We start from the raw sequence: 27,280 nt of genomic DNA on the forward strand, positions 1-27,280 counted from the left end.
TGCTCTCTGTCAAAGGGACTTTCATTCTGTGTCCCATGTCACCTTAGGAGAGTCTGGTCTAAGAAAAGAGGATAGAAAATGTCATAAAGATACAAAAGTATATAATGGGACATAGCAGGACTTTCCAGAGGTTGAGACAGGCCTGGGACACTTTCTAGTGTCTATCCATTTATCTATCTTCAGATATCAACATATTTATATTTACCTCCAGATATAAAGAGATAGATATAGATCTAGTATCTCTATGCTATATAGTACAGTAGCTGCATAATATCTATCTGTATACAGGTAGATATATTTATTTATATATGGGTATATACATAAATTTGGAAGTATATATATATATATATAATATAAATTCCTGTATGTATATATTTACAGGATTTCAAGATTGATGTACATTTTAAATGCTTGCTTTTAATGAACCAACTCCTATAAGACACAGTACTCACCAATGCAACATAACTGTGCTATTTACGAGGTAATTACAGGGTGTATTGGTTTCCCAGGGTTGCTCTAACAAAATACCACAGACTGGGTGCCCTAAAATAACAGAAATTTATTCTGTCACAGTTCTGGAATTCCCCAATCAAGGTGCAGGCAGGGCCCCACTCTCCCTGAAGGCTCTGGGGAGACTGTTCTCGGTGTCTCTCTCAGCTTCTGACACTGCTGGTTGTCGGGGCATCGCTCCAACGTCCTCCTGCGACATCGCGCAGCGGTCTCCCTGTGTCCTCACCTGGCCGTCCGTGTGTGTGTGTCTGTGTCCTCCCCTCCTTAGAAGGACACCGCCCTCCTGACCTCGTCTTAACTTGACTATATATACACACATATAAATCCCGAGCTTCGTCACAACAGCTCAGAACTGGGCGAATGCTGAAGGCTGTGCGCGGACGTTTTCCTGGTATCGATCCTGACAGCTCGTCTCAGGGCTGCCTGGACAGGTCTCTGCCCTCGGATGGAGGCTGGGAACGCACGGGGTAGGTGTCTTCCCACGCTGCTGTCCGTGTCACGTACCCGGCACCCCACAGCGACTCCCACGGCACTCAGGCCTGCCGCTGCCAGTAGACAGGCTGGTGTTTCTTAGGTTCTTCCCACTGAAACGATGTGGGTGCCTCGCCTCAGGCTATATATTTGCATCCTGGGCTTGTATCAGTGCGGAACTTAGATTCCTCGAGAAGAACTGTGGGTCAAAGGAATGTGGAAGTCCTATTTCTGTTTTCCCAGAAGCTGGAAAAAGGGTCTTGCTGTAGTTTGAATCTGCTTCTCCTGATTATCAGGGGCATGTGCTTCTTTTCCTTCCCAAGTGCCATTTCAGTCCCTTAGTTCAAAAGGTGGCTCCTCGGAAGGGACCTGATTGAGACATATCAAGCTTTCTTTTTCCTTCTTTGTCTTAGATGACATAAATCCTAAAATGAAAATCATGAGTCATACTTGAGAAGGATTTCATCCTGTTTCCTTTCCATCCCCACAACCAAATACATTGAATGATTCTCTGAAAAATAAGCCAAAGGTGTGTGAAGTGGGCAGAGCAGTGGCCGCCAAAGGTGTCCATGGAAACCCTGACTCTGTTCCCTTCTGTGGCAAAGGGACTGTGCAAATGTGATTAACGGTGTGGACCTCGAGATGCAGAGGTTATCCAGCTGGGCTGGTCCAATCACGTGAGTTCCTCAAAGGGGGAACTGGCTGTGGTCCGAGCAGAAGGTGTTCAGTGGAGGAGGGTCCGAGCGATGCTGCTCTGCAGGCTCCGGAGATGAGGAAGGCGCCTGAGCCACAGAATGTGGGTGCCTCCAGGAGCTGGAAGAGGGAAGGAAATGGAGTCTTCCCCGGAGCCCTCAGAAAAGGAGACATCTGCTCCCACAACTGTAAGATAATAAATTTGTGTGATTTTAGGGCACCAAGTTTGTGGTGATTTGTTACACAGCCATAGGACACTAATACAATATGTAACCTCATAAAGCTATTTCCAGATTATGTATTCAGCCCCATCTTTAAAAGGATAGCCTACTTGCCCTGGCTGGAGTTGGGTAGAGTGTCATCCTGATATGCCAAGGTTGCGGGTTCGATTCCTGGTCAGGGCACATACAAGAAACAGCCAATGATTGCATAAATAAGTGGAGCAACAAAGTGATGTTTCTCTTTCTGCCTTCCCCTCTCTCTCTAAAATTGATAAATTAAAAATTAAAATTTCTATGCTATTGCATTTCCCAAAACCTTGAAAGCTTCACTTTCATTTAAACTTACATTAGGTATGCAGGATCAAGAGACAGTGAGTTCTAACTCAGTCTTCAACTTACAATCAGAACAAACACTCCTATGGTCAATTGACAATCACTCAATTTCTTAGGGGTCTGAACTGAAATGGACTCTTATAAGTTCCCCTACTATTACATGAAGTGCAATAAAAATAAATTAAGTGAGAACCACAGAATTTTAAAATAGGCAGGAACCTTGTTGGGGAGCTGGGGAACAAGTACAAACTCTGCTCTCCTGGTCAGAGGTGTCATTTCGGGGGAGCTATTTGAAACCTTTGCGCAATAGTCGGCTTCCCAGGGGTGGTAGCCACAGGGCTCCTCACAGGGGTACGAGAGGCTGAGTTCGAGCATTGTGTACACCGGGGAGCCCTTGTAAACCGAAGCCATTCATATACCTGAGATAACATGCTCATTCTGCAAAGGAAGAATGTGAAGTTTACTGCGCATAACTTTTTCATCCATTTAGCACGTTTATGAAACACCTCCTACGTGCTGGATCCCATCCTAACTATCAGAGATAATTAGTAAAGTGGGAAAAAATCCCTGCCCTCAGTGGATTACAGTGGTCTGTTCTTATTCCCGGGGGGTCTGTTCCAAGACCCCCAGTGGATGTCTGAAATCAGGGACAGTACTTGTGTTTTTTCCTGTACCTGCATTTAGCTATGGTACAATTTAACTTATAAATTAGGTACAGTAAGAGAGAAACTAATAAAATAGAACAATTATAACAATTCGCTGTGATAAAGGATGTGAATGTTGTCCCTTGCTCTCTACATATATTATTGTGCTGGACTCACCTTTTCACTTAAAGGAGGCACTGTAGGGCTTCTCTTTGGCGCGTCTGAACTGCAAGGATCACAGATCAAGGATGAAAACTCTGCATATTCCCATCCCAGGCCATTTCGAGTTCTATTCCTTAACTTCATGTCCTTTAGACATTGTGTGCATTACTTATCTCTTCTCCTTTATGCATGAAACCCTGGTGTGGATCCTAAAGAGAAGACCTGTTCAGGGTTTATACAAAGCTGCACGCGCTCATTTCCATAGCCTTGCTACGTTTGTCATCAAAATTGTCACGATTTTAAGAAAAGATTTATTTACTTTTTAGAGAGGGGGTAGGGAGGGAGAAAGAGAGGTCCCCAACTGGGGACCTGGCCTGTAAGCCAGGCATGTGCCCTGGCTGGGAATCGAACCCGTGACCTTCTGGTTGGCAGGCTGGCAATCCACTGAGCCACACCAGCCAGGGCACAATTTTTAAAAATAAATAAAATGAATATGAAAGCACAACCAAATCAAGAAAGGAAAAATGGCACATATAGTTAGTCGGGCCAAGAGGCGACCAGAGTACAATTTGCCGGGCACCGCCCCTGCTCGGCTGGGCTGCCGAAGAGGCCTCACCGTTCCCTTTCTCCGCCAGGCCCCGCCCCGCCCCCGCAGGCCCCGCCCCACCCCTCAGGCCCCGCCCCATTCCTCCAGGCCCCGCCCCCGTCAGGCCCCGCCCCGCCGGCCGCAGCATTCCCCCTGGAAGGCTCCCGCAGGCTGCGAGGGCCTGGGCGCGGCGCGCGCCGGGCATGCGCAGAGCACGCGGGTGCGGTTGCCGTGGCAGCGCCGGCCCGAGGGGAGGCGGCGGGCGGGCGCGGCGCGGAGCTTGGCGACCGGCGGGCTGAGGCGGCGGCGCGGGCAGGCCTGAGCGGCGGGGCGCGACGTCCGGCCCGCGGGGATGCGGGACCGGCTGCCGGACCTGACGGCGGTGAGCGGCGGGCGGATAGCGGTTCTGGCCGGGCCGGGCCCGTCCGGGCGGGGCGGGCGGAGCCTGCCGGGGGCACCAGGGCTCCACCCGGCCGGGGTGGGGGGTCGGAGAAAGGCCGTGGGGGGCGGCCCCGCGGGGTCGGGGAGGCGGGAGTGGGGCGCGGAGCGGGGTCGGGGGGCTCTGTGTCCGGCGCGTCCCGGGCGCCCCGCGGGCTGACTTTGCCCTGACGCCGCCCGCCGCCCCGCGCGTCTCTGCCCGGCGCCCGCGCCCCCGGCCTTGGCCCTGCACGCGGCGGGCGCTCCGGGGGTCGCGGGGAAGGCGCGCTCGGGCCGCCCCGGTACCCCGTTTGCGTTCCGACAGCGGGGGAGACGCACCAGCCAGTGGCCGTTCACCGAGGAGTGTCCCCGAGGACGACACCGCGAGTGACACCGTGTGGGCGACACGGCGGTGGCCGCCGAGGGAACGGGCGCGCTCAGGCCCGGCCCGTTGTGTTCCCCGGGCGCCGCCGTACGTTGCGTGCAGGGCCCGCCGCCGGTGACGAAGCAGCTCTGGCCGCGGCTCCTCGGGCCGGAGCCGGTCACGTGCCCGCGTGGGCAGGAGAGCGGGGCGCGCCCGGCGGGCTCTGCGTCCGGGGTCAGAAGGGCGGGGGCCCGGCGGCCCTCCGCGGGGATGCTGCTTCCTTCCCTCCGCATCGGGGGCGGGAGCGCCCCGCTATTCTGCCAGCGGCGGGCGCAGCGAGCGGCGCGCTCCCGGAGGCAGTGGCCGGTGTCCCCCTCCAGAGAAGGCCCGCGAGCCCGCGCCCGGCTTTGCCCACGGCGGCCGTGGGGGCTGTTTCGGGGACAGGGGAGTGCCCTTGGGGACTCGGGAGGAAGACGCGCCGTGGGGCAGAGAGGCAGCCCCCGCGGGGCGGCGGTGAGCGCGCTTCCCGGGTCTCGAGCTGCCAGTGACCGTGCGCCCGCCCTGCGCTGGGGCAGAGGCCGCGCCAACGAGCGGGTTTTCCGCTGCCGCCGTCAGCTCTCCTGCGTGTACAGGGTGGTCATCGCTCGCCTGCGGGTGGAGGGCGGTGCGGCGGCGTTCGCTCCTCCGGGGCGGCCCCGGGCGGGGTGGGCAGAGCAGCGCCCTGTCGTCGCAGGCGCGACCATGCCCGTTAGCTCCCGTGGTGTTTTCGGGAGGGTGTAAAAAGCAGCCTCCCCTGCTGTAAACCATTAGGTTAAAGTTGCATTTGGCGTGCTCGAAGTGTGGTAGCTTTTCATATTTAAAACGCATCTGAAAGGGACCAGATGAGAGTTGAACACTTCTCCCCCATGGCGTGTCCTTCCAGGCAGTTCCTGGGGTCGCCGAATGTCGCTCACAGCTGTGTTTCTAAACGGCTGTTCCCCCAGGTGACACCGAGCATTTAATCTCGGCGGTCGGAACCGCGGTGTCTGTACTGACACAGTATTTGTGACGCCTCCCGGAAGTCTCCTGCGCTCTGTCAGTGCTTCTCCTGGGAGGGGGTTCTCGCGGGCGACCACTTGGAAAGGCTTAAGTCGTTTGCCCGATACAGTTTGTCAGGCGGAGACTCAGCCGCTTCTGACCCGCGATTCTCTTCTCGAGCTACCAGTTCATGTGGGTGCCCAGACTTTCAGTGACGTCCCCAAGACCTCCCAGAAAGATGTTTCTGATTCCCAGCAAGTAAAAGGACCACTCAGGCAAAAGACCCTTGAGTGCTGGTCTCAGCGGAGGCCACGCACGGGGTGCGGAGAGGCCCCCGGAGGAACTGGGCGCACGCTGTGGGCGGACCCAGCCCGGGAAGGAAGAGTGAAGGAGGCGCCATGAAGTGCATTTCAGCGCATATGTCAAGCCAAGTGGAATGGTGATTCTGCAAAATACTGGCTCAAAAACAAGTTTGGCTGTGCAGACGGATTACTTACCGTAGTTAAGGATAGAGAGGGTACAGGTTTCAGCCGTTTGCAGGGTAACAGACACAGACACACGGGGGCCGTGTGCCATTCCTGAGCAGGCCTCAGAGGAGCGATGAGGTTGTTATTTTCAGGCCCTGGGTTCATGGTGAGGAGCAGCAAATATAATTTCGGAAGGGCAGGAGAGACTGCCCAGATATTTTTAGTGACTTTTTGACAGCTCGGATTGCATGTGTAGTGCAGAATGTTATAGAGAGGAGATTCGGATTCTGATTTATAAAATAAAACATTTTTCTAACTACTTCCCTGAAACTTAAAATACTAACGCATATGGTTATAGTTCAGAATTTCACGATTTATTCAGTCTGGACAACTTTTCATGTTTTGTTCATCAGCATACAGACAATTCCCACAGTTGGAATCTAGTTTATTAAGTATATTAAATGTCTGTATGTATTATGTGTTCCTTTTTTTTTTTAAGATGGCAGAACCTCTGCATTCACACAATGAATGCTTCCTGTTTTTACTTCAAGTCTTTTGGATTTCGGGAATAGAGACCCTGAGAGATAACCAGTGTGTGAAGGGCCTCCTCTTCCGCACACCCTAACCACCACGGCCTTGTCCCGTCACAAGATTCAGCCACTGTTCCTGACACACAGCCCCCCCGTGGCTTCACCCTCGCCACCCCACGTGAACACCCCAGATGCTGTCTCCTTCCCTGCCAGCCTCACACCTGGAAGTCTTCCTGCCGTCAGCCCCCTGAGGTCCCCAGAGATGGCGTCTTACTGGCTCTGAGTGCAGGTGTGGTCCTGTTTTCTTCCTGCACCCTCCCTGAGCGGCCGTCCTTCCCAGGGCAGACAGGCGCCTTCTTTTGTGAGGGTTTTTCCCAAGATGATCTAGTGTGGAGGGCGCCATGGGGTGAGTGTCCAGGTCAGACAGGAGAGGTAGGTCCTCATCGATCCAGGCGACTGGTACATCCAGGGCTCATATTGTTCCTGTTCTGTTATGTGTTTGTAATGGCCCACAGCAAGGAGTGAAACAAAAACCAGGCAGGCAGCTGTGAACCTGGAATGACTTTCAGTGGGAGATGCGGGACCCACGGGGGTCACGGGGGCAGTGCATTCTCATCGCCCTCGGGTCTGGGCCACAGGGAGACTCGCCAGCCCTCAGAGTCATCTTCACGTCCACCTGTCCCCTTCCTGTGCCCATTGGGGTGGATTCACAGGAAGGTCACTGCTTACATGGTGGCTCTCCCTCTCTTCATCTGGTCCCGAGCTGCACAAGACCCAGCCTTTCCTTCAGAGACGCCCTCCAGACCAGCAGACAGACTGCACAGGGAAAACAGTGAAACCAGGGCCCGACAGGGTAGGTACGGAGCCCGCTGTCACGAAGGCGAGGGGTGAGGCCACCCCCAGGCTGGAGGAGTGCTGGGGGCTGCTTTGTCTGGAGGCCGGCTGAGCGCCCGCAGTGAGGCTCCCTCCTCGGGAGGTGGCGGACTGTCTGAGTTTAGGAGCGAGGGCGGTGGCAGTCAGACAGGGCGGTCCCATCACTCCCTGGGGACAATAAAGTGAGTGTGCGGGGGGCACCTGAAGTTGCCTGAGACTGTGAGCTGCAGGTAGAGGACAGGCAGCTCCTTGTGTTCTTAAGAGTCGGCATCTTTGTCAGGACAGTTTTATAAAGTCACAGACCTGGATTCACACCTGGCCCTGTGCTACTTGGCTCTGAGACTTCGGGCACATTACTTAGCCATTCAGGCTGCTCTGCCGTGGGACACGGAGGTGACAGGACGTGCCAGGTGGCGGCTGTCAGGGCCCAGGCAGAGGGAGCGCCCGCACTCAGCACCAGTCAGCAGCTCCTTTTCCCTCTGGGACGTGGGGTCCCGCGGAGGAGCCGCAGGGTTTAGTCTGTTGCTTGCAGCTCAGGGCCAGCTGCTCTGTAAGTGCTGCTGCCAGGGAAGTGCACGGGCCGGAAGTGAGTTTCAAAGCCTCTTGGTGTGCGCGCTCGCTGTGGACATGCCCCGTGTCCTTACGGCCACCCCTCTGACGGACGTGGGCGGGCAGGCGCCCTGGTTCACTGGCTGGGAGGGGGCGCAGCTGTGAGCAGCTGGAGTGCAGGCCCACCGCCCCCACGCCGCGGTCGTTCCCCAGCTGACACTACCCACACGAAGTGCCACAAACGGGGTCTTAAAACAGCAGACACGGGAGCTGGAGGGAGCGTCCAGACGGGCCTCCTCTGGCTTCCCGTGGTGCTACTGCAGTCTCTGTCCCCTTGTCACCACCGTCTTCCCCGCTGTGTGTCTGTCTCGTAAGGACCGAGTCACGTGGGGTCAGGGCCTACCCAGCACTACCCTCATCTCACCTCATTACAGCTGCACTGACCCCCTTTCACATGTGGGCCACACGCTGAGGTCCTGGGGTTAGGGCTGCAGGGCCCGCTTTTTGGGACCCAGTCCAACTCCTCACACCCTGTTGACAGAGTACAAGAGCTGTGCCATGCGAGGGCATCGCGGGAAAGCTGCCCAGGACAGCGGGAGCCCGTGGGCAGTAATCACCGGGCGGGCCCTGCCCCGTGTGCCGTGCGCCCGGTGAGGCTGTGTTGTCCGCATGGGCCCGGGAAGGCCCTTGCGTGGGAGCATACCCCCGTCCGTCTCAGAGACACGCGGCGCTTCCCTCCCCCCACCCCAGGCGTCCGATGCCCAGAGCGCCCTGGGCTGGAGCCCACGCTGAGCGGCCCTGAGAGGTGGCGGTTGATCACAGGCCAAGCCCACGTGTCTGAGCGAGGGTCCTGGAGGGGCGGACGGAGGGCTTCTTGTGCTTTCGTAAGACACGTACTGAATTCTTCAGATGTTTGTTAGCTAAATTCTAGTCGAATTTGTTTCCAAGTTATTCCTGGGTTGTCCATCAGTCAAGCTGCATAGTTCCGCCTTCCCCGAGGACGAGGAGAGTCAGAGACCCGTCGCTGCAGCTTCCGGGTGGACTGGAGCTGCCATCCAGTGTGTCCCGTGGGGACGGTCCGGGCCAGTCCCCTGCCCGCACTTGCTGGCAGGTTTCCCGTCTCAGCCCCGGCCCGCCCTCGGACGCTGCAGTGCCCGTTGGGTGCTCTGAGGGCTTCCTGGGCCTGGTGGGACTGTCTCCTGTTGCTGGTGGTGTGCTTCCCATGGAGACCTCGTGCCGTTAGGTCATGTGTCTGCCTAAAGGGGAGCTTCTCCAAGTGGGGCCCCTGCTCCAGCAGCATCCCCTGAACTTGTTAGAATGCAGTAATATTCCGGAATGGTGAATAATGCCTAGATTGCCCCACCAGACCCGCTGAGTCAGAGGCCCAGCTTTCTGGGGGATTCTGATGCAACTCAAGTTGGAGAACCATTGGCCTAGAATGTTCCTCATTCTTTATTCTTTGATGTGATTTTAAATTGCAGTAAGGTCATGCTGGCCCTCCCCAGGGGTCATTGGCGCTGCCTTCTCCCGTGGTTTATTCCCTGCGGCCTCCCTTAGTGAGCCTCCCCTGCTGAACGGCTGATTGATTCCCGTGTGGGCACCAGCTGGAGTCACTCCTGGGAGGAAAGAGCGCAGACGTTTCCGGACTGTTGTCACATTCTCTGGAAGAGCTGGCTGCTGCGTCAGCACTTCCGTCTTTAGAGGAAACGTACAGTGTGAGCGGTTTCACTTCTCGCGGTCGCAGTGACGCGCCTCGCAGGGACGGACCGAGAGCGAGCGGACGATGCTACGCTGCTTGTTGTCCTGCCTGCCCTCACTGGGACTGCTCAGTGGACATGTGGCGGAGTCAGGTCGTCCCGGAGCGTGGGGCCGTAGGGGCTTGGGGTGGTGTGTGCTCCCGTGGGCTGAGACCCTGGAGGGCTGCGTCGCTCTTTTTGTTTTTATTTTTTAATACACCTTATTGATGGTGCTATTGCAGGTGTCCAAATTCTTTTTCCCTTTGCCCCCTCTGCCCTGTGCCCCCCTTCCCTCCAGCAATTCCCCCCTTAGTTCTTTTTTATTGTTCTCTGAGTCGCTCTTCTAATTCACTGTGTGAGCCCACGTGAGAAGTTATTAAATCTGGATTTTCCTTCTTTCATTGCAGTGTAGGAAAAACGATGACGAGGACACAGCTGTCGTTGTTGAGAAGGACCATTTTATGGATGATTTCTTCCATCAGGTGAGGGGGCACCGAGCTCACTGGCAGTGCTGGGAGCTGTCCACGCCCTGCTTCTCCGCCCCACCCCCCCCATGGCAAAGACAGCAGCTGGGAGTCTCACTTCTGGGTCAGGGGGCCCCTTCAGGAGCTATACCTCCACCTGCTCTTCTAAGTACACTTGGGATTATATCGAGGCCCCCCACTTCACCCCAGAGGATGCAGGGTCATCTCCCCCTTTCCAGAGCGGAGCTTTAGTTGAGTCACGTCTGCAAACTTTCTGGTGCCAAGTAAGCTGACTTCTTCTGGTTCTAGAGATCGGGACCTGGGCATTTCAGGGGACATTATTCAGCCGCCTGTAGAGGGTTAGGGAGATAATATGAATCCATCTGCACAGATCTCGCTAATGAGTACATTTAAAAATGAGTACTGAATAGTTTAGACCTTTAGGGGTAAAAAATAATGATTGAAGGCTCACCCTTATCAAGTATAAATGCCTCCCCAGATGAGACTATGATTGCCAGCACATTCTGTGGGCTGAGCTTCCTTGATGCGCGAGTCCCCTCTAGTGCTGCGTGAGTGCTGCGTGTACCGTGTGAGGACTCAGGCACTGCATAAGTACTGTGTGAGTCCTGCGTGAGCACTGCACAAGTACTCCAGTTCTGCGTGGGTACCGTGGGTACTGTGTGAGTACTCTAGCACTGCGTGAGTGCCGTGCGAGTCCTGTGAGTGCCGTGCAGTACCGCACGAGCGTAGGCGTCCCTAGTGGTATGCTTCCGTTGGCATCATTGTGGTAACATTTGGGTCTTGACTAAACATTTTTATAAGTAATAGGTTTTGCTGGTCAATGTTGATTGATATTGCCACAGTCATAATTTAATATGTTGCATATTTTTTTAAATTGATAATCAGTGTGTGATGGGAAATGGCTTTTTTTAATGTGTAATTATTCACCTATTTCCCTTCCTTATCCTTCCCTTCCTAGGCATGGAAAGTGGTAATGAGTTGGAACTTGCCACTTTCCACTTGCCACATGGGGATGAGTGTCTCTCTCTCTCTTCTAGGTTGAGGAGATTAGAAATAGTATATCTAAAATAGCTCAGTATGTGGAAGAAGTGAAGAAAAACCACAGCATCATTCTTTCTGCACCAAACCCAGAAGGAAGTAAGTCCTGTCTGTTTGTCTGTCTGTCTGTGTGCCCATCCCTTGCTCTGGGTGACATAGGCCTCATCCCTTGCTGCACAGGCAGTGCAGCCAGGGGCTTGTCAAACGCCCCGGGACCCAGCGGGCCCACCTCAGACTGTGATGGGTGTGGTTGCGTGAGCCCCAGGGGACCTGTCCACACACTTACAGACAAAGCCAGGTGTCCGGTCCCTAAGAGGCTCTGTAGAACTCGGGGCTGTGGCAGGGATCGGACCTGAGATCTGTGTTGTGTCCACAGCTGAACAGGAAGGAGAATTTGGTGTTGAGATGAACGATGAGGAGGGATTGATTCTGAAAACCCCACTAGCTAGAGCAGGTTCAGAGATGAACCTACGGAGCGGGGGTGGGGTGTGCTGTGTCAGTGGCCGCGAGGGTGGCATGGAGCAGGTGGTGTTCAGCGGACGGTGTCATGTGCAGGGGGCAGCGAGGAGGAGGTGTTTCCTGGACCTGCTGGTAAGTTTTGGAAATGTGAAGATGGGTCTGGGGGGCCAGAGGCTGCAGGGGGTCCATAGACCACTTTGAGGCACCACTGATATCTTTGCAGCACAAGTCTCTCCGCCCATGAGAATGCTCTTTTCCTCTCCCGTCGAATCTTCTTTATTCGTGACTCCTAAGAGGGGTGGTCTCCCACCTGTCGGCAGTATAACGGTCTCGTTCGGAAAAGCTGACATCGGCGAAGGACTGTCACCTAAGCCGCAGTCCGAGTTCTCGTTTCCAGAGTTGTCCCCGTGCTGCCCTTTGTAACTCTCTGGACCCAGCCCAGACACTTGCGCAGATAAAACGGGCGCTGTGATGGGCTGCGCCCTGGCCATAGGACGTATCCTCTTATCTCCAGAGCCACCTGCGCCTTCCCGTGTCCGCTCCGGTGACACGAGAGCCTGCCTGCCCGCCCGCTCCCGTGCCCGCACAGGAGGCCAGCTCCTCTGCCACGCTTTCTGTAGCCTGCGCTGCCCATGCGTCTCGCCTCTTGTAGACAAAGTGGAGCGGGTTCTGTCTTGTCTGGTGTTACCCTTTTCTTGTCTTTAATCAGTGCTTGTGGTCTGTTTAATGAAATTGCTGATATGTTGGGGCTGCCATTTATAACCTTACTTGCTTTTTATTTTTCTAGCTTGTTCTGTTACTTTTCCTCTTTTCATGCTGTCTTTTGGATTGGTTTTAAAGAATTTTATCCTCACCCCGATTAGCTGGCTTGTATGTGCTCTATTTACTGCTTGTTGTTTTAGTGGTTAGTCCTATAGAGCACAGTACGCGTTCTCGGTCTGTTAAAGCCTCATGTAAGTCTTTATTTTTACTACTTGCAAGTAATACAAGGACTTAGGAAACTTTAATTCATCTCTTTCTACTGATTGGCTATTGTCATATATGTGTGATAGATAGAAATAATATATGTGTATATTTATATTCTGTATTGTTTTATACAATTAATAGGCATCTGGACCTGCCCTGTTACTTACCCATAACAGGGCTCCCCATTTCCCATGTCTCAAAACTTCCGTCTGAGATCTTTTTTTCTTTCTAAAAACGCCTGTTTATTTCTTCCTTTACTCAGGCTCTGGTGTAGTCTGAAATTATACTTATTTAATTGCATTCCTGAAGGATATTTTCACTTGAGTGCAGAAGTCTAGTTTGGAAGTTATCTTCTTTCACCACCATGAAGATTTGAAGGTATTTTTCTATTGTCTTTTTTTCTTTTTGAAAGTTAGTTGTTCAGTGGTAGCTTTTAAGACATTTGGTTTTGGTCTTTGCATTTAGCAATTTGACTTTGATGTCTCCAGATGTGATTTCCTTTGTACTTATCCTGCTTTTCAGAAGGTTCTCGAATCTTTGCATTGATGTTTTCTGGCAGTTTTGGAAAAATCTTGACCCTTTTTTCCTTCAGAAATGATACTTGCTCCATTTTCTGTTTTTTTTTTGTGTGTGTGTGTGCGACTTGCGTTATACTTGACACCTTTCCATTGTCCCCTTTATGTCTCCTGTCCCGTTTTCTGCTCTCTCTTTATTTCACCTCATATTTTGTTCCGAGATCTCTCCTCAGCTGTTTTCTTTCTAGTCACAGAACCTCTCTTCACCTGTTGAATTATTTTTAGTTGAAGTATTTTTCAGTTCTAGAATTTCATTTGGTTCCTTCGTATACTGTGCTATTTTCTGACAGGATTCATGATCTTGTATCTTATCCCTTTGAACCTAATTATTTTAATGTCTGTCTCTCCGGTGACACCGTTAACTGTGCCCTGTGGTCTGGTCATGTTGTCTCTTGTGCTTCTTGAGTTTACTTGTGCTTATTCTCTCTGTTTGCCAGGTTTCTTTTGACTGAGTACTGTGCTCTGTATATGAAACGGGCGGTAATCGCTGGAGTCCCTGGTAGTCCTTTCTTTTCAGAGGTGGCTTTAACATCCTGTCCACGGTGACTCGGAGTTCGGCTCAGCCCTGCCGGCCCGGCCTCTCTGCTGCCACGCTCGGCTCCCCTCTGGGTTCTCCTCTCCTGGATTAACAGATTCAAAAATGTTCTGTCCAGCTCTTCTGATCGTCTCAGCTGGAATTACCCAGCCCATGAAGGGGAAGTCCCCAGTGTCCCGTTCCTTTCACAGTGACTTAAAGTGCCACCCTTCTCAAGTACACCTGAGGACTGGCTTCTGTAGCCTAAAGGATTGAGTGTGGTGACGCCCCTTGTACTTCCCTGACGCCTGAGCCCTGTGGCCCCATTAGCAGGACGTCCAGTGTCTCCATCTGAAGTGTCCCCGCCCTGTGTGGTTACTTAGCCAGAGAGGCGGGTCCTGCTGCACTTCGAGTGCCAGCTGCAGAGCGGCCAGTCCTCTCCCATCCTTGCTTCCGCAGCTCTCGGCCCTTTGCCACAGGGTGCGCAGTCGGGGTGGCCTGGGCCGGGGTCGGGCACTCCCGGGGCCCAGTCCAGCACCGTTTCTCCTGCTCCATGTGCGTTCTCACTGAGACGCCCGGGCGTGGCGCTGGGCCTGGGAGGGGGCATTAGCTTCTGCCTCCCACAGCGCAGGAGCCGGTGTGCGCCCAGGAGCCTGCCTTGATTGCTCAGTGGAGAGCAGAAGAGAAATCAGACACACGGCAGGCTTTTCTTTTTCCGGAGTGTGGTTCACGTTCCGCTTTCCTTGCCTGGGCCTGGGTGTTAGTGGCGGGTTCAGAGCGCCATCTTACCCAGTAATCGGTGTAAAGCAGCCGTCTCAGGCTTAGGTGCGCACCAGCATCACCTGCAGGGCTTAGCCCCTGCCCTGGCCCCCGCCTGGCAGGAGCTGTTGGGTGGGTCTGGCGGTCCGAGGACATGCGTCTCCTGCGCTCCCACCAGGCGTGGAGGCTGCTGGCCCGGGAACCGCGCTGAGAGCCACCACTGGTGCGACCCACAGCTTTTTCAGAGAGACAAATGCACTTGAGCACTTTCCAAATGTTGTTCCATTTAAGTGTTTTGGACATTACTGATGTTGGGTATTATAGCTCAGTTGACTTTTTTTATTTTAAAGAAATAAAAGAAGAGCTCGAAGATCTGAACAAAGAAATCAAGAAAACTGCTAATAAAATTCGCGCCAAGTTAAAGTGTGAGTTTAAACTTTTGGTTATGTTTAATCATTGATGGTGGGACTATAGGTAATTATCATTTTTTAAATAATTCTTAAACTCATATGTTTTCAAAAGGTAAAATGGTGAGCACTTTAAAAGTAATTTGTATGTATGTACTTGGGATAGTAAACCTTTGCGTAAGCTATTCGTTATCCTAGAAATTTTAAACTACTAGCTTTAGGATTGCCTGTGAGGAGCGGAAGCAGATGTTTGTCAGCCCTTAAATCTAGGAAGAAGCACCGGTTCACAGTCCACAGGATTAAGCACTTGCTTCCAGATTGTTCATCTGTATATCTCCTGCCACTTCAGCTAACTTGCTAACCTGAGGAGGTGACTGGTCTTTAAAATGCGCAGCGGGGCCTGAGGCTGCGGCTTCCCTGTGGGACACAGGGAGGGGGTGTGTCCTTGACGCGATAGACAGACATTGTATGTAACCTCTGCAGGCTAGCATTCAAGTCAGGAAAATCTCTGTGGATCGAGAAGGACTTTGTATCATGGGAGATTTCCGACCTGTCTTGAAGCAGGGAGGTGACTGCCATAGCCCAGTGTCCCCAGCCATCAGCGCTGCCCTTCTCAGTGGCTCCTGCCCCGCACAGATGATTTCAAAGCCAATCTCAGACTTCGAGGCCTTCATCTGTTCCTAATTTAGTGTGTGTTTCTAAAACATAAGAATTTCAAAATAAGCACCGTGCACTGTGGTTGGTTGGTGCGTCACTTAAGGTTTTTAAAAGTCAGATTCTGCTTCCACTTTTGTCCCCATGGAGAAACCAGACGTTTGCCATCGGGTCTGCCATGCCTCAGGGGTTTCGCCAATTTCAACCTTATAACATGGTCTCACAGGCTCCCAGGTCCTCTGTGGTTTTTGTAGGCTGATAGTTAAGTTCTGCAGACTTGATCAGGTGCAGGTGTGTTTTTCTTTTGCATGGTTAACATGTAACACCTGGTTTTATTTTGTAACACTGTCAGCAATTGATGATTATTACCAAGATCCATACCTTTATTAGGAACTGAAAAGATAAGAGCACTTTGAACTTTGAGGTAACTTCCCTGTTTGTTTCAGCTATTGAACAAAGCTTTGATCAGGATGAGAGTGGGCCCCGGACTTCCGTGGACGTTCGCATACGGAAAACCCAGGTTTGAGTACCAGCGTCCGTCAGCTAGTCCTTCTTTCATCTGTACTGTGACATTAATCCTCAGGTTTTTCCATAAAAAAGATACAGTATCACTTTATTATGAAGAAAAAAATCTATTTAGCCCATCAACAGAATTCTGTTTGGAAAAGCAGAGAATTATCTGACTCGTTTTAGTGTCCGTGGTGAGGGCCTCACCTCTCAGAGGTGTACGGGGCGGCAGAGTGGGGTTCCGACAAGTGGTGATGAAGCGTGCAGGCTCTGAGGACAGTGGGTCGGCCTGTCGTCGTGGGCTGCCTGACCTCTCTCTCTTTTAAAAAATTTTATTTACTTTTAGAGAGAAGGGAAGGGAGGGAGAAACAGCAGTGTGTGGTTGCCTCTCATGAGCCCCTAACTGGGAACCCGACCCGCACCCAGGCTGTGCCCTGACTGGGTATTGAACCAACAACCCTTCGGTTCACAGGCCAGTGCTCAGTCCAGTGAGACACACCAGCCAGGGCCTGACCTCTCTTAATCGTGACTTTCCCTTCTGTGAAGTGGGGGATACTAGTATAGGAGGGTTTTTGTGAAATGAAATAAGACAACGCATGGGAAGTTCTTAGCCTAGATTCTGTTATAGAGGAAGTTGCTACTGCTCTTATTTTCCATTTGGAGGAGTAGCTAATAGTTTGAATTTCCGTAATGTGATGTTTTATGTATCATTTTCAATAGAAGAAATGACTGTTATATATTAATCTAATTTTTCCTATGTTAATAGCATTCAGTACTGTCTCGGAAGTTTGTGGAAGTTATGACAGAATATAATGAGGCCCAGACTCTCTTTCGGGAGCGAAGCAAAGAGCGGATACAGCGTCAGCTGGAAATAAGTGAGTTCATGGAGACGCCGCCTGTTCAAAACATCTTTCTGTCTCTGACATCAAAGTACTGTAACTTCAAAAAGTCATTCCATCTGTTTTTGCCAATCTTATAAAACCTGAAGCCCTTTCACAGCTTCTTGCTCATTGAATCACAAACTGTTACCTTTTTATGTCCTTCAGAGAATTCTAGGTTCGTGGACTTTAAATGACTTCTAGTTATCATTACTATTGGAGTGTTAACCATATTTGGGAAAACTTTCAGCCATTATCTCTTCAAGTATTTTCTGTGTCCCCCATCCCTTCCTGCCTCATCTTGGGGGGTGGTTCCCTGTGGGTCTCAGGGTTCTGCCTGTCTGGGAGCAGACAGTAACTGCCCATTTGCCCAAGGCTGTCTTTCGAGGGTGTCTGTGCAGCAGTCAGCCTTGCAAGATGGAGCTCGCGTCTCCTTGGGAAGATGGCAGTGTGCTCACTCCCATTATCAAAAGTCGGGCTCCTTAGTGGTGACACCCCACTGCAGGGCAGCATCCAGGACTTGGGGAGTGGGGCACAGCTATGAAGGTGAACCTCATTAAATGCCCTCTCATCAACTTCGTTGGGCTGTAACTAACATCCCATGTGGATACTCAGTCCCAGTGTTTTTTAGTATAGGGCAGGGCAAAAGTAGGTTTATAGTTGTTCATATGGAAAATAATACAATAATTAATAATACAACAAACTGTTTCATGTACTTACAATGGTAAACCCACTGTTGCTCCACTCTATATATTAGCACAGTCAATTTCAGAACATTTTCCTCACCCCAAAACACAACTCCACACCCACTCATTATCTGTCCCTCCCTGTTTTTCTGCTCTGAGCCCAGGCAACCACTTACATACTTTTCTATTTCTATATATCTGTCCATTTGTACATTTTGTATAAACAGAACCCTACAACATATGGTCTTTGTGGCTGGCCCCTTTCACGTCAGGTTTTCAAGGTTCCGCACGTTGTGGCAGGTGTCAGTACTCGATCCCTTTCTGTGGCTGATTCTCGTTCCATCGTGCAGATGGGCCGTGTTCTGTTTATGGTTCATCGTCAGAGGATGGACCCTTCGGTTGTTTCCACTGCTTGGTGATAACGAATAATGCCGCAGTCAGTGTTCAAATGATAGCTTAATTACTATGATGTTTATCCATTTAATTTTGTCTTTTGTGGCACAAATTGTGAAAAATAGTAGTTACCAATTTGTTTTTTCATAGAGCGTTAACACCAGAAAGCCAAGGTAAAATATTAACAGCCAACACATAGGACGTACTAAAGCACCTGCTCTGAGCATGCCGTCTTTATCTGGCCTGTTTACATGGCGCAGGACTCCGCTTTCCCCCTTTTCCATGAGCCAGAGTTAAACTTCCAGGAAAACTGATGTGCTGAAAAATTATGCATCTGTTTCCTCTTTATAGTCGTTTCTCATTCACACTAAATTAGATTTTATTCTTCATTCCATTTTAGTTAGGGGGTTGTTCCCGAGTGTTTCCAGCTCTTCCTACTTCTCAGTCTTACTTTAGTTTCTCTTATCATTAACACTTGCCTAAGAAAATATGTCTGTTTGAAAGGTTAGAAAAACATTGTTTGAAAATGTTAACCACTCAGATTTTCGGTGCTGGCTTAGGGCGGAAAAGCCATTTTCATACATTCCCCCATTCTGAGTGTGGTTTTAATTGTTCGCCTCTCAGCTGGAAAGACCACGACCGATGATGAGCTGGAAGCCATGTTGGAGAGCGGGAACCCATCCATCTTCACGTCTGATGTGAGTGGCCCGTGGCGGCGGCGGTGGCAGTGGTGGCGTGTGCATGCGCGCCTCTCCTTAGGGGCTGGAGCAACCTTAAGGTCACCAGCAGTTCTCTTCTGTTTTTGTTTTTCAAAGATTATATCAGATTCCCAAGTGACTAGACAAGCTCTCAATGAAATTGAGTCGCGTCACAAAGACATCATGAAGCTGGAGACCAGCATCCGAGAGCTGCATGACATGTTTGTAGACATGGCCATGTTCGTGGAGACTCAGGTAACTGTGGACACCGTCCCCCCGGCCCCCAACTGGAGAAGAGGCGTTTGCAGCACCCTGTGCTTGACTCCAGCAGCCCTGGGAAAGCCGTTATTTTGGGTGCAGTCTCCAAATTCAAAAGTTAATTGTAATGTTATTGCAACATAAGGTTGAAATGCTGGAAACAGCTTAAACTTTCCGTGATAAGGGACTGGCTCAGTTTATTTAATTATTAGGGTGTGTTCATAGGACAGCCTGTTAGGCAACCAGAGGGAACATAAACTTGTTCAGGGAGGACTTTTAATGAAATACACAAATATTGTACTGGAATTTTAAGCTAAGAGGGAGCTATAAAACCTTACGTGTATACATATATACACGCGTATAAATATATACAACACACATGTATGTGTATACATACATACACATATATATCACATGAACTTGGCTACATAAAACAGTATTCACAGAGGGAAAGAAACATACCAAACAGCATAACAACAGTGGGACTAGGGGAATTTAAATGTTCTTTTCTAAAATATGTTTTCAAGTTTTCTACAAGGAGCATACATTAATCATTGGAAGGCATGTTTGAAAGACTGAGCCCCAGAGGGGATGCCATCCATGACACAAATGAAAGCTTGTGCTTACAGACGGTCTTCTCATTTTGTCCAGTGACACAGGCAGGGAGTGAAGAGACCCCTGTGAGGGGACTAAAGATTTTAACGCAGTTTTTAAAAACGACGTAAAATTTGGGGTACAGTACCAGCTGCTGTTTACGGTTGGGTATGTGGATGTTCACCCTGACTTTGTGGCACTAGGGGCCCCGTCATTCTGCAGTCGAGGGCCCCTTAGAATTCAGCAGAGCCCCCGACGTGAGCATGCTCCTATGGAACCGGCCAGCGCGGGTAAGTCGGGGCCTCACTCCCGCAGAGACTGCTGGCGGCATCTGCCCTGGCGGGACAGTCCCCGCAGAAGTCCCCGATCTGAGCGGCTCATTTGCCTGATTGCCTGGGTCAGTATGGAGAGGACACTGTCACGTACACGTCATTCTTCCCAGGCCTCAGTGACCTTTTGAAGGACATTGTTTATTTTGAGGAACATTGTCATGAAAGCAGGTGTGAAAAACTGAGGTCCTGTGCATTTGCTAGGAGGAACCAACATCCGAGTGGGGTTTGACTGGGGTGGACCAGTTGCCATTCATGGAACGAGATGGAGAGTTGGGAGTCTGGTCTCGCAGCTTCTTGTTTTCTGAAGGAAACCAAGCAGACTACAAGAACACCGTTATTTTTGTAATTACTAAAGATTTACTGCTTTAGAGTTTAGTTATAATTGCTGTACACCAAATGTGTTGCATTAAGCTCCATTAGAAAACGTTTTATTCTTAGCCCTGTTCCATGTTTCCTTTTCAAAGTCTATTAGCATTGTGTTATATTGACTCATCCAATTCAAAATATGTGTATAGTCACCTTAGTAGTGAGTTTGAGCCTGCAAATGAGTGAGTTAATTGTACATCCTTCTTCAATGCCTTACCGCTCACTGCTGCAGTCATGTCTGCTGACGGACAGAAAACCAGGTAATGGGGTCCCCGCCCTGACACGGCACTGCCTTCACCTCACTTTATATTCTCGCTTGTTAATTTAGTCAACTTAGTGGCAAACATAAGCTATTCGTAGTTTACTGATATTTTAAAGAAATCGCAACCATTTTCTATCCATTAGAAAAAAATGTCATTCCAAGTACTTTGTATTTGTGTGCATAATAGTAAAATATTAGTTCAGCCTCAGGCAGCTGCCTTTGCTGCTCTGTGCTCACCTTTAAAGAGTGTTCACATGTTAAAGTGTATCTCACAGCTTATCTGATATGCCGTTAATTATCTGCATTATTTTCCATCCCTTTTAGTTCTTTTTGAAATAGATATTCATTCTGATTCCTTTGCATTGGTACATTTATAATGGTCTCATCTTTTTGTGAATGTCAGAAAGAAATTCGGTATCCATTCCATCCATGCACATCATGTTCCTGTGGTGAAACCTTTATTGATGCTATGTGGCTGTCTTAAGATATGTAATTAAGTCATTTGAAAACATCTTCTAAGTTTGAATCTTGTTGTTTTAAGGGTGAAATGGTCAACAACATAGAAAAAAATGTTATGAATGCTGCAGACTATGTAGAACATGCCAAGGAAGAAACAAAAAAAGCTATTAAATATCAGAGCAAAGCAAGAAGGGTGAGTTTGGTTTTTAAGAATTAAAGTGGGTTTTTCTCTTTGGTTTCAAGTTATAATATGTTGACATAAGCTGACTTAAAAGGTATTCCAAGAAATAAAAATTTCTTAATGTTTCATTTTAAAACTGAAGTAATTCTTTTTTGCTAAAACGTTTTGAAGTTTGTTGATAAATTATGTTGACATGTAATTACAACCCTTCACAACTAGAAGGGAGCAGTTTCCCTTTTCTGGGTTGGGTGGGTTTAAATTGTAGAGTTCTTTGTTTTTTGGGTCATTATTGGAGGGAAACTAATGGGATTGGAAGTACAGTCTTCCCTCACGTATCGCGGGTATTACGTTCTAGACCCCCCGCGATAGGTGAAAATCCACAAAGTAGGAACCTTACATTTATTTTAGTATTTATTTATATTTTAAGGCTTTATAAACCCTTCCCACACACTTACAAACCGTTCCCAGTTTCTTACTAACCGTTCCCACTCCTTTATTAACCTTTTCCACACTATTATAAACACTACTTATGTTCTTAAACATATTCTGCACTCTTAAACTTACGTAACTTAAACAACATATGTATACAGGACTGCAAAATCCCGTGATATAGTGAAAAATCCGCCATAAATAATTAAATATAATAATTTAAAAAAATCCCACAATATAGTGAGGTTGTGATAAGTCAACTGCAACATAGAGAGGGACTGCTGTACTCCAGAATTCATTGATTACATACTTTATGCAAAGAACACTTCATTCTTTGTTAGGTTATTTGCTAATCATTTGGTTTGGGGAGAATTATTTGAGACTGGACCTGAGGTGTTACGTAGCATCCGCATTGAAGCTTTGTAAGTGACTGAATATTTTTATCTGAATCTTAAACGTGTTGTCTGTGTGAGCCAAAGCCCTTCTAGGAAAACAGGGAAACTACAGATTAAGTTCTGATTTGTGGACTGGAAAGCTGTGTATGTGTGTCACTGTGTCCTGGCTCACCAGTTCTTGGCTCTATTCTTTGACAAACACCAAGCTGCTGCTTTCCGTGTGGTTGCCCCCCGCCCCCCGGAAGCTGGCTGCATGGGTCTGCAGGGCTGCACAGCCGCCTGCTCAGCATCGGGCTGGGGAGGGCCAAGTGCCATGTCAACAAAGGCCTTGAAAAGAGACAATTTCCAAATGTTTGGAAGAAGTGAGGAGTGGGGTTTCCTGTGCAGACTCACCTGCAGTGGCTGCACACGGACCCTCCCCGACAGGGCACATGTCGGTGTCAGCCTGCAGAGTGCCTCCCTGTGCTTTTCCTGCGCGTGCCTGACGTGTCCTTTACCTGGGAAATGGCATGCACGGTTTCCCACGTCATTCTTTTTTATCACTTGGTCAAGCACTGACGCTTAAAGTAGAGCCAGGTGATGATGTTCACAGTAAAGTGCTTAGCCTAGTTCCAGGCACAGAGTGGACTTTCACTTAAAAAATCACCAAGAATGGACGGTTCCCTTCCTCTTCTCCATGACCTAAGCATCGCAGCAGTCCAGTGAAAACTTAAATGGAGAGTTGTTGGTTTTACAGAGATAAACGATGGTGGAATGATACATTTTCATTCTAAACCTGCTCAGTGAGCCTCGCTTGAGGCCGTGACAGGAGCTTGGCGAAAATGTGACACCTGATTCAAAATGTTCACTCTCTTTTCCTGTTAACTAACTGCCTGACGTCTGAAACCACACGTCTAGTCTGACTTGTCATTCTGCTCCTCAGGTGCTTTGCTGCTGCGTCTCTTAGACGCTGGCTGTCCCCTCTTCTGGTGTGTGATTTTTATTCCCAGAGCAGCATGGTGTGGCCCCTGAGAGACCAGGTGGCCGTAGTGGAGTGACTGATGTTACACGGTGCGGCGGGAGCAGGGAGGGCTCTGACTGCTGGCCACAAACAAACAAGGAGAAACAAGAGTGTGGGGCTTTCTTAATCGAGCACTGATTTCCTTGCTGATGGGCTGGCTACATGGCTCTGTAGACGTGAAAGCATCTTGTGTATCTCAGCCCATCAGAAATTGACTAAAATATGCGCTCATGCAGGTCTCTGATAGTCTAAAAGTTCTGTAACAGTCCACTCCAAATAATCTGACCTTAAGTTAAAAATCACTCGTTTTGACAACTAAAATCTGTGAAACAGAATTAGCCAGATGTCCTATAACTTAGATTTTAAAATGAGTTCTGATGGATAGTTTTATTTTAAATGAGTGATATCTTCTAATGTGGCGATAGGAAGTTAACCATCATGTAATCAGCTTGCTTTTCTTTGACAGAAAAAGTGGATAATTGTTGCTGTGTCGGTGGTTCTGGTGGCTGTAATTGCTCTAATTATTGGTTTATCAGTTGGCAAATAATGATGTGGATAATGTCAGTGTGTATGCCTCTCTGCTAGCACAGCAGTAAGTAATCAACTAATATACTTATTAACTTTCTCAATTAGCTAACAGTAGTGCTTGCCCAATTTTAATATGCTTAGAAGTGGTCTGAGCCTGCACTGGAGCCTCTAGGCTCGCTAAGTTCCAGCCTCCAGCCATTGCATGAGAAGAACCAGGCTGCGTGGTCACTTGCTTTAAGCCCAGGACTTCTTACGTGCTTTTTTTAGAGCATCCAGGTTTACCTACGTTACTTGGATGTGATATACAGCAGCTAACGGCGCCTAGGTCTCTCCCACCTCTTATTTTCCATCCGGGAAGACCATTTCACTCCGTACAGTGGGCCCGTCATTAAGCGTAATAACCATAGCATTGAAGGTTAATTCTCAATTAAAAAACTAACACTTAATATTTTAACTTATGTCTTACATTTTAACTTTTTGAATAATTACAACCGAAGCTTGCTTTGTAAATATATTTACCCATCACTTTACTGTGGGATTACAGGGATTGGAACTAAAACTGGGAAAAACATTCAATGAAAATAAAACTTTCATCTAACCTTATCCATCTAGTTTATTTAGAAATATTTCCTTATTAAACAAAACCTCTGTTTTTAGTTAGCATGCCTGTTAATTCTTAAACGATTCTGAATATAAAAGGCATTCAGTTATTTAAAGTATCTCTGTTTTTGTTCACTATGTGAGTATCACCTTTTTCCAAACTCAGTAGATTTTGTGTTTTTCCTCTAGTTTTCTCATGCATTTGGAGTCCTCCGGAAATTAGAATGCTCCCTGGTGTATTAAATTTGAATACACCAGTCATTTCTCTTAAAATGTATTTTTGGCATAATCATTGTGATTAAAATTGTGAAATGCCCCAGGGTATCTGGATTGTGACAAGTAACCTTTGATGACTTCACTATTTTATTATGAAAGTGACTGCTGGCTTGATAGACATTTGGCACTTTATTTAAAAAAATAAGATACCATAGTAAACGGATCCCAGGTATGGTCAGGTTTCACTACTGCTGTTCAATTTTGAGGTATTTCTCAGTGAGACTGTCGTTGCACTCAGCACGCACAGTCGTTCTCATATTCATGAAGCCACAGCATTGCCCTCGACGTTTCTTCAGCAGTGAGCTCTGGGATGGTGAGTTTGTAATGGTCCATTCTTTAGCAGGCAGGCAGAAGGGACTCCGAGCATGCTGCTTGTATCAGGCAGGAAGTGCATGTATTATTATTATTGCTTTCCTATTAGCTCTGCTGATTTTTCTTTCCTAATATAATGGTATGTTCTTATTTTTTCCTAGTGGCCATAATACGGTTAGTTGAATGTGGTTATACTAAGATAAAATTAATTTTTAGGATGGACCCGGTGAAATGGGCTGCTTCTTCGTGGGTGCTCTTTGCCAGTGCTGATGAATAAAGGTTCCTCTCAGTGTCATTGTCGGGGAGCAGTGGAATTGTTCTGTACACTGGTGCTCTCGACATGAAGGAACACAAAATAGTCCTCATTAATAAAAAACACATCAAAGTGCACACCACAGCTTTTTTATATAAATGCAGTGGTTGATGTTTTTAATTATACTTTTTGAAAAGTTAATTTATTCTTTCAGCAAATAGTTCAGCCAAGTCTTCCTATAGGCCAGGCATGCCGTAGCACTTTGTGGAGGTGACCCCCATGGCCCTACAGCATAGGTGGGATGCTCGGCTGTCTACAAGGGGACAGACTGGGGAGCACTTTGCCCAGGATTTATGTCTAGCTGGTGAGAGCTGTGACTTGAACTCATAACATGAGGGACTCTCAGGGGTGTGCTCTGTCCACTATGGAGAAGTCATAGCAGTTGGCTAGAGCTGTTAGCAGGGTTTTAGACAAGAACAGTTGTTAACTATGTGGCACTTAGGGCAGGAATTCAGAGCATCACTGAAGCCAAGTGTAGAGGAAAGCGCACAGTCCGAAGGTCCGGACACTTGGCAAATACCAGAAAGCGGTGAGAAGCAGAGCACATGTGTGGGGCAGCTGGCTTCTCAAAGGTGGTTCCAGGGGTGAGGGTAACAGGCACCTGCACAGGTGCTGGAGCTGGAGGCTGGATGCTGATGGAGAGGACGTATGATAGGACCAAGGAAACAGCTATTCTAGGAAGGTACTGAGAGAACTGCGTAGGAAAACACGGGAAGAGGAGATTGGATGGCTGGGACTAAAGTCCCACTTTTGAGGATACACATAATAGTAACAAGTAACGTGAAATCTGAAGGAGAGGTGATACCCTGAAGGCAGTGCTCCCTGGGTTCCGAGTAACGGACGTCAGAGTTACCGAGGGACCTGGCCACACTGCCCTCGTAAAGCTCCGGAAATTAATGAAGCCCTCTGCGCGCTAATGCTGGTCTAGAGCTGCACAGTTGCAGTGGGTGAGCTTTCTCAGGTGGGGGTGCAGCATGCGTTTGGTAACTGGTATAAAAGGATGCATCTCCGCTTTATGAAGAGACCTTGGAGCCATGCAGTGTGCTGTGCCTTTTGTCACTGGGACTTCCTTATCTTCTCCCACAGACAAGATTCCTGGAGGACGCTGAGTTTCTTAAGCCAGATGTTGTCTAGCTTTCAATTGCACAAGGATGCTTGTTAAGTTTAAAACAAACAAACAAAAAAACTGTAAAATGCTCTGTGGCCCTGCTTTTGGGCTGTGGAGGCCATCGAAGCCTGAGTTAACTCCTGACACTTGTGCATCAAACCTCAGTGTAGGAAATGTATAAATAAGATGTTTTCAACACATGAGAAATAGCCACCTAAATTTTTAAAAAGATGTACGGTGCATCCGAGAAATAGCAGTTTGGAATTTTATTATGATCAATAGAAAGTGTCTTTAAAGAACACGTGGTGCCAGGTAGACTTGCCTTTTCCCTCAGGAGCAAATAACTATTTGACAACACATTTTAATTTATTTATTTAATTTAATGTACATGCATCTGTAACTTAATGTTTTGCCTTTGGAACTTTCCTTCTCTACCCCTCCCTTTTCTGTGACCTGTGGAGTTCTTATTTTAAACTCTCAAATTCCAGAATTTTGTTAGGAAATGATGAATGATTTCTTTCCTTTGATATCTTGCAAATTAATTAATGTTTTTCTTTATCTTGCAGAAAATGATGTTCATTATTGTTTGTGTAATTATTTTGCTTGTGATCCTTGGAATTATCCTAGCAGTAACATTGTCATAGCAACCACAGCCCAAGAGCCATCTGTCCTTGGAGTCAGACCACATCTGCAGCAAATCAGCATCCTCCCATTTCATGAATGAATCCTAGACATTGTGACATGTGGCACTGAGTGCTGACTTTTTCTTAGTGGATTGAAAGAGAATACACAACAGAATGTATTGTTCGATGAAAAAGCCATGAGCAGAAAGGATGTGATGAGTCAGCCCAAACATCCTTGGACTCTAAATAACACATCACAAAACTAACAATGTGAAACTTGTTTCAATGGCCTTAAAATAAGAAATTATTGAAATTTTCAATTTTTTTATATTTCAGTGTTAAAAATATATGTATGTGAAGTTTAATAATTAGGAATATTTTACATTCTGAAGCCATTGGAGTTCAGGTCTAAGACTTTCTTTTCTCCCCTTCAACTAGCTAACAAGCTAGACGTTTTTGTATTATGTTTAATTTGTGTTTGTTTATTGTTAGCAAAAATAATTTTTATTACAGAGCTGTTTTGTAAGATACCTGTAATTTTAAATGTTGATAAATTAATCGTTTAATATATTAACATCTTTATTTACTCCATTTTTATATATTAAATATTGCCTTTTAAAAGAAATAGGAAACTTTATGATGTGAGAGCCAT

At 48.4% G+C, this 27,280-nt stretch overlaps 1 protein-coding gene and 1 long non-coding RNA gene across 5 annotated transcripts; one reads left to right on the top strand and one right to left on the bottom strand.

Annotated features, from left to right (window-relative positions):
- Positions 1 to 416: 416 nt before the first annotated feature.
- LOC149996697 (uncharacterized) lies at positions 417 to 4,501 on the bottom strand. Its single transcript, XR_016513934.1, has 3 exons — positions 4,377 to 4,501; positions 3,050 to 3,243; positions 417 to 1,860 (listed from the first exon to the last, which is right to left on the bottom strand). It is a non-coding gene; the product is annotated as an uncharacterized LOC149996697 (long non-coding RNA).
- On the top strand, positions 3,875 to 27,019 carry STX2 (syntaxin 2). Of its 4 annotated transcripts, none has more exons than XM_090290682.1 (11): positions 3,875 to 4,002; positions 9,981 to 10,055; positions 11,096 to 11,195; positions 14,720 to 14,794; positions 15,877 to 15,950; positions 16,704 to 16,812; positions 18,519 to 18,592; positions 18,710 to 18,847; positions 20,946 to 21,056; positions 23,335 to 23,460; positions 26,572 to 26,637. In XM_090290682.1, the coding sequence occupies exons 1-10, from the start codon at positions 3,973 to 3,975 to the stop codon at positions 23,413 to 23,415; spliced, it is 867 nt and encodes a 288-aa protein (XP_090146808.1). In that variant the 5' UTR covers positions 3,875 to 3,972; the 3' UTR covers positions 23,416 to 23,460; positions 26,572 to 26,637. The 4 variants fall into 4 exon arrangements, with proteins under 4 accessions (XP_090146808.1, XP_090146809.1, XP_090146806.1 ...); XM_090290680.1 differs by lacking the exon at positions 3,875 to 4,002 and adding an exon at positions 4,896 to 4,914; XM_090290683.1 differs by lacking the exon at positions 23,335 to 23,460 and having other exon boundaries at positions 3,877 to 4,002; positions 26,572 to 27,019.
- Positions 27,020 to 27,280: the final 261 nt, after the last annotated feature.

This window comes from Furipterus horrens, unplaced genomic scaffold (genome assembly GCF_987537825.1).
Source record: "Furipterus horrens unplaced genomic scaffold, mFurHor1.1.pri manual_scaffold_11, whole genome shotgun sequence".
Classification (NCBI taxonomy): Eukaryota; Metazoa; Chordata; class Mammalia; order Chiroptera; family Furipteridae; genus Furipterus; species Furipterus horrens.

Coding starts and splice junctions, on each gene's coding strand:
- STX2 (XM_090290682.1), top strand. CDS start 3,973: ATGCGGGACCGGCTGCCGGACCTGACGGCG. Junction 4,003..9,980: donor GGCTGCCGGACCTGACGGCG/GTGAGCGGCGGG, acceptor CTTTCATTGCAG/TGTAGGAAAAACGATGACGA. Junction 16,813..18,518: donor ACAGCGTCAGCTGGAAATAA/GTGAGTTCATGG, acceptor TTCGCCTCTCAG/CTGGAAAGACCACGACCGAT.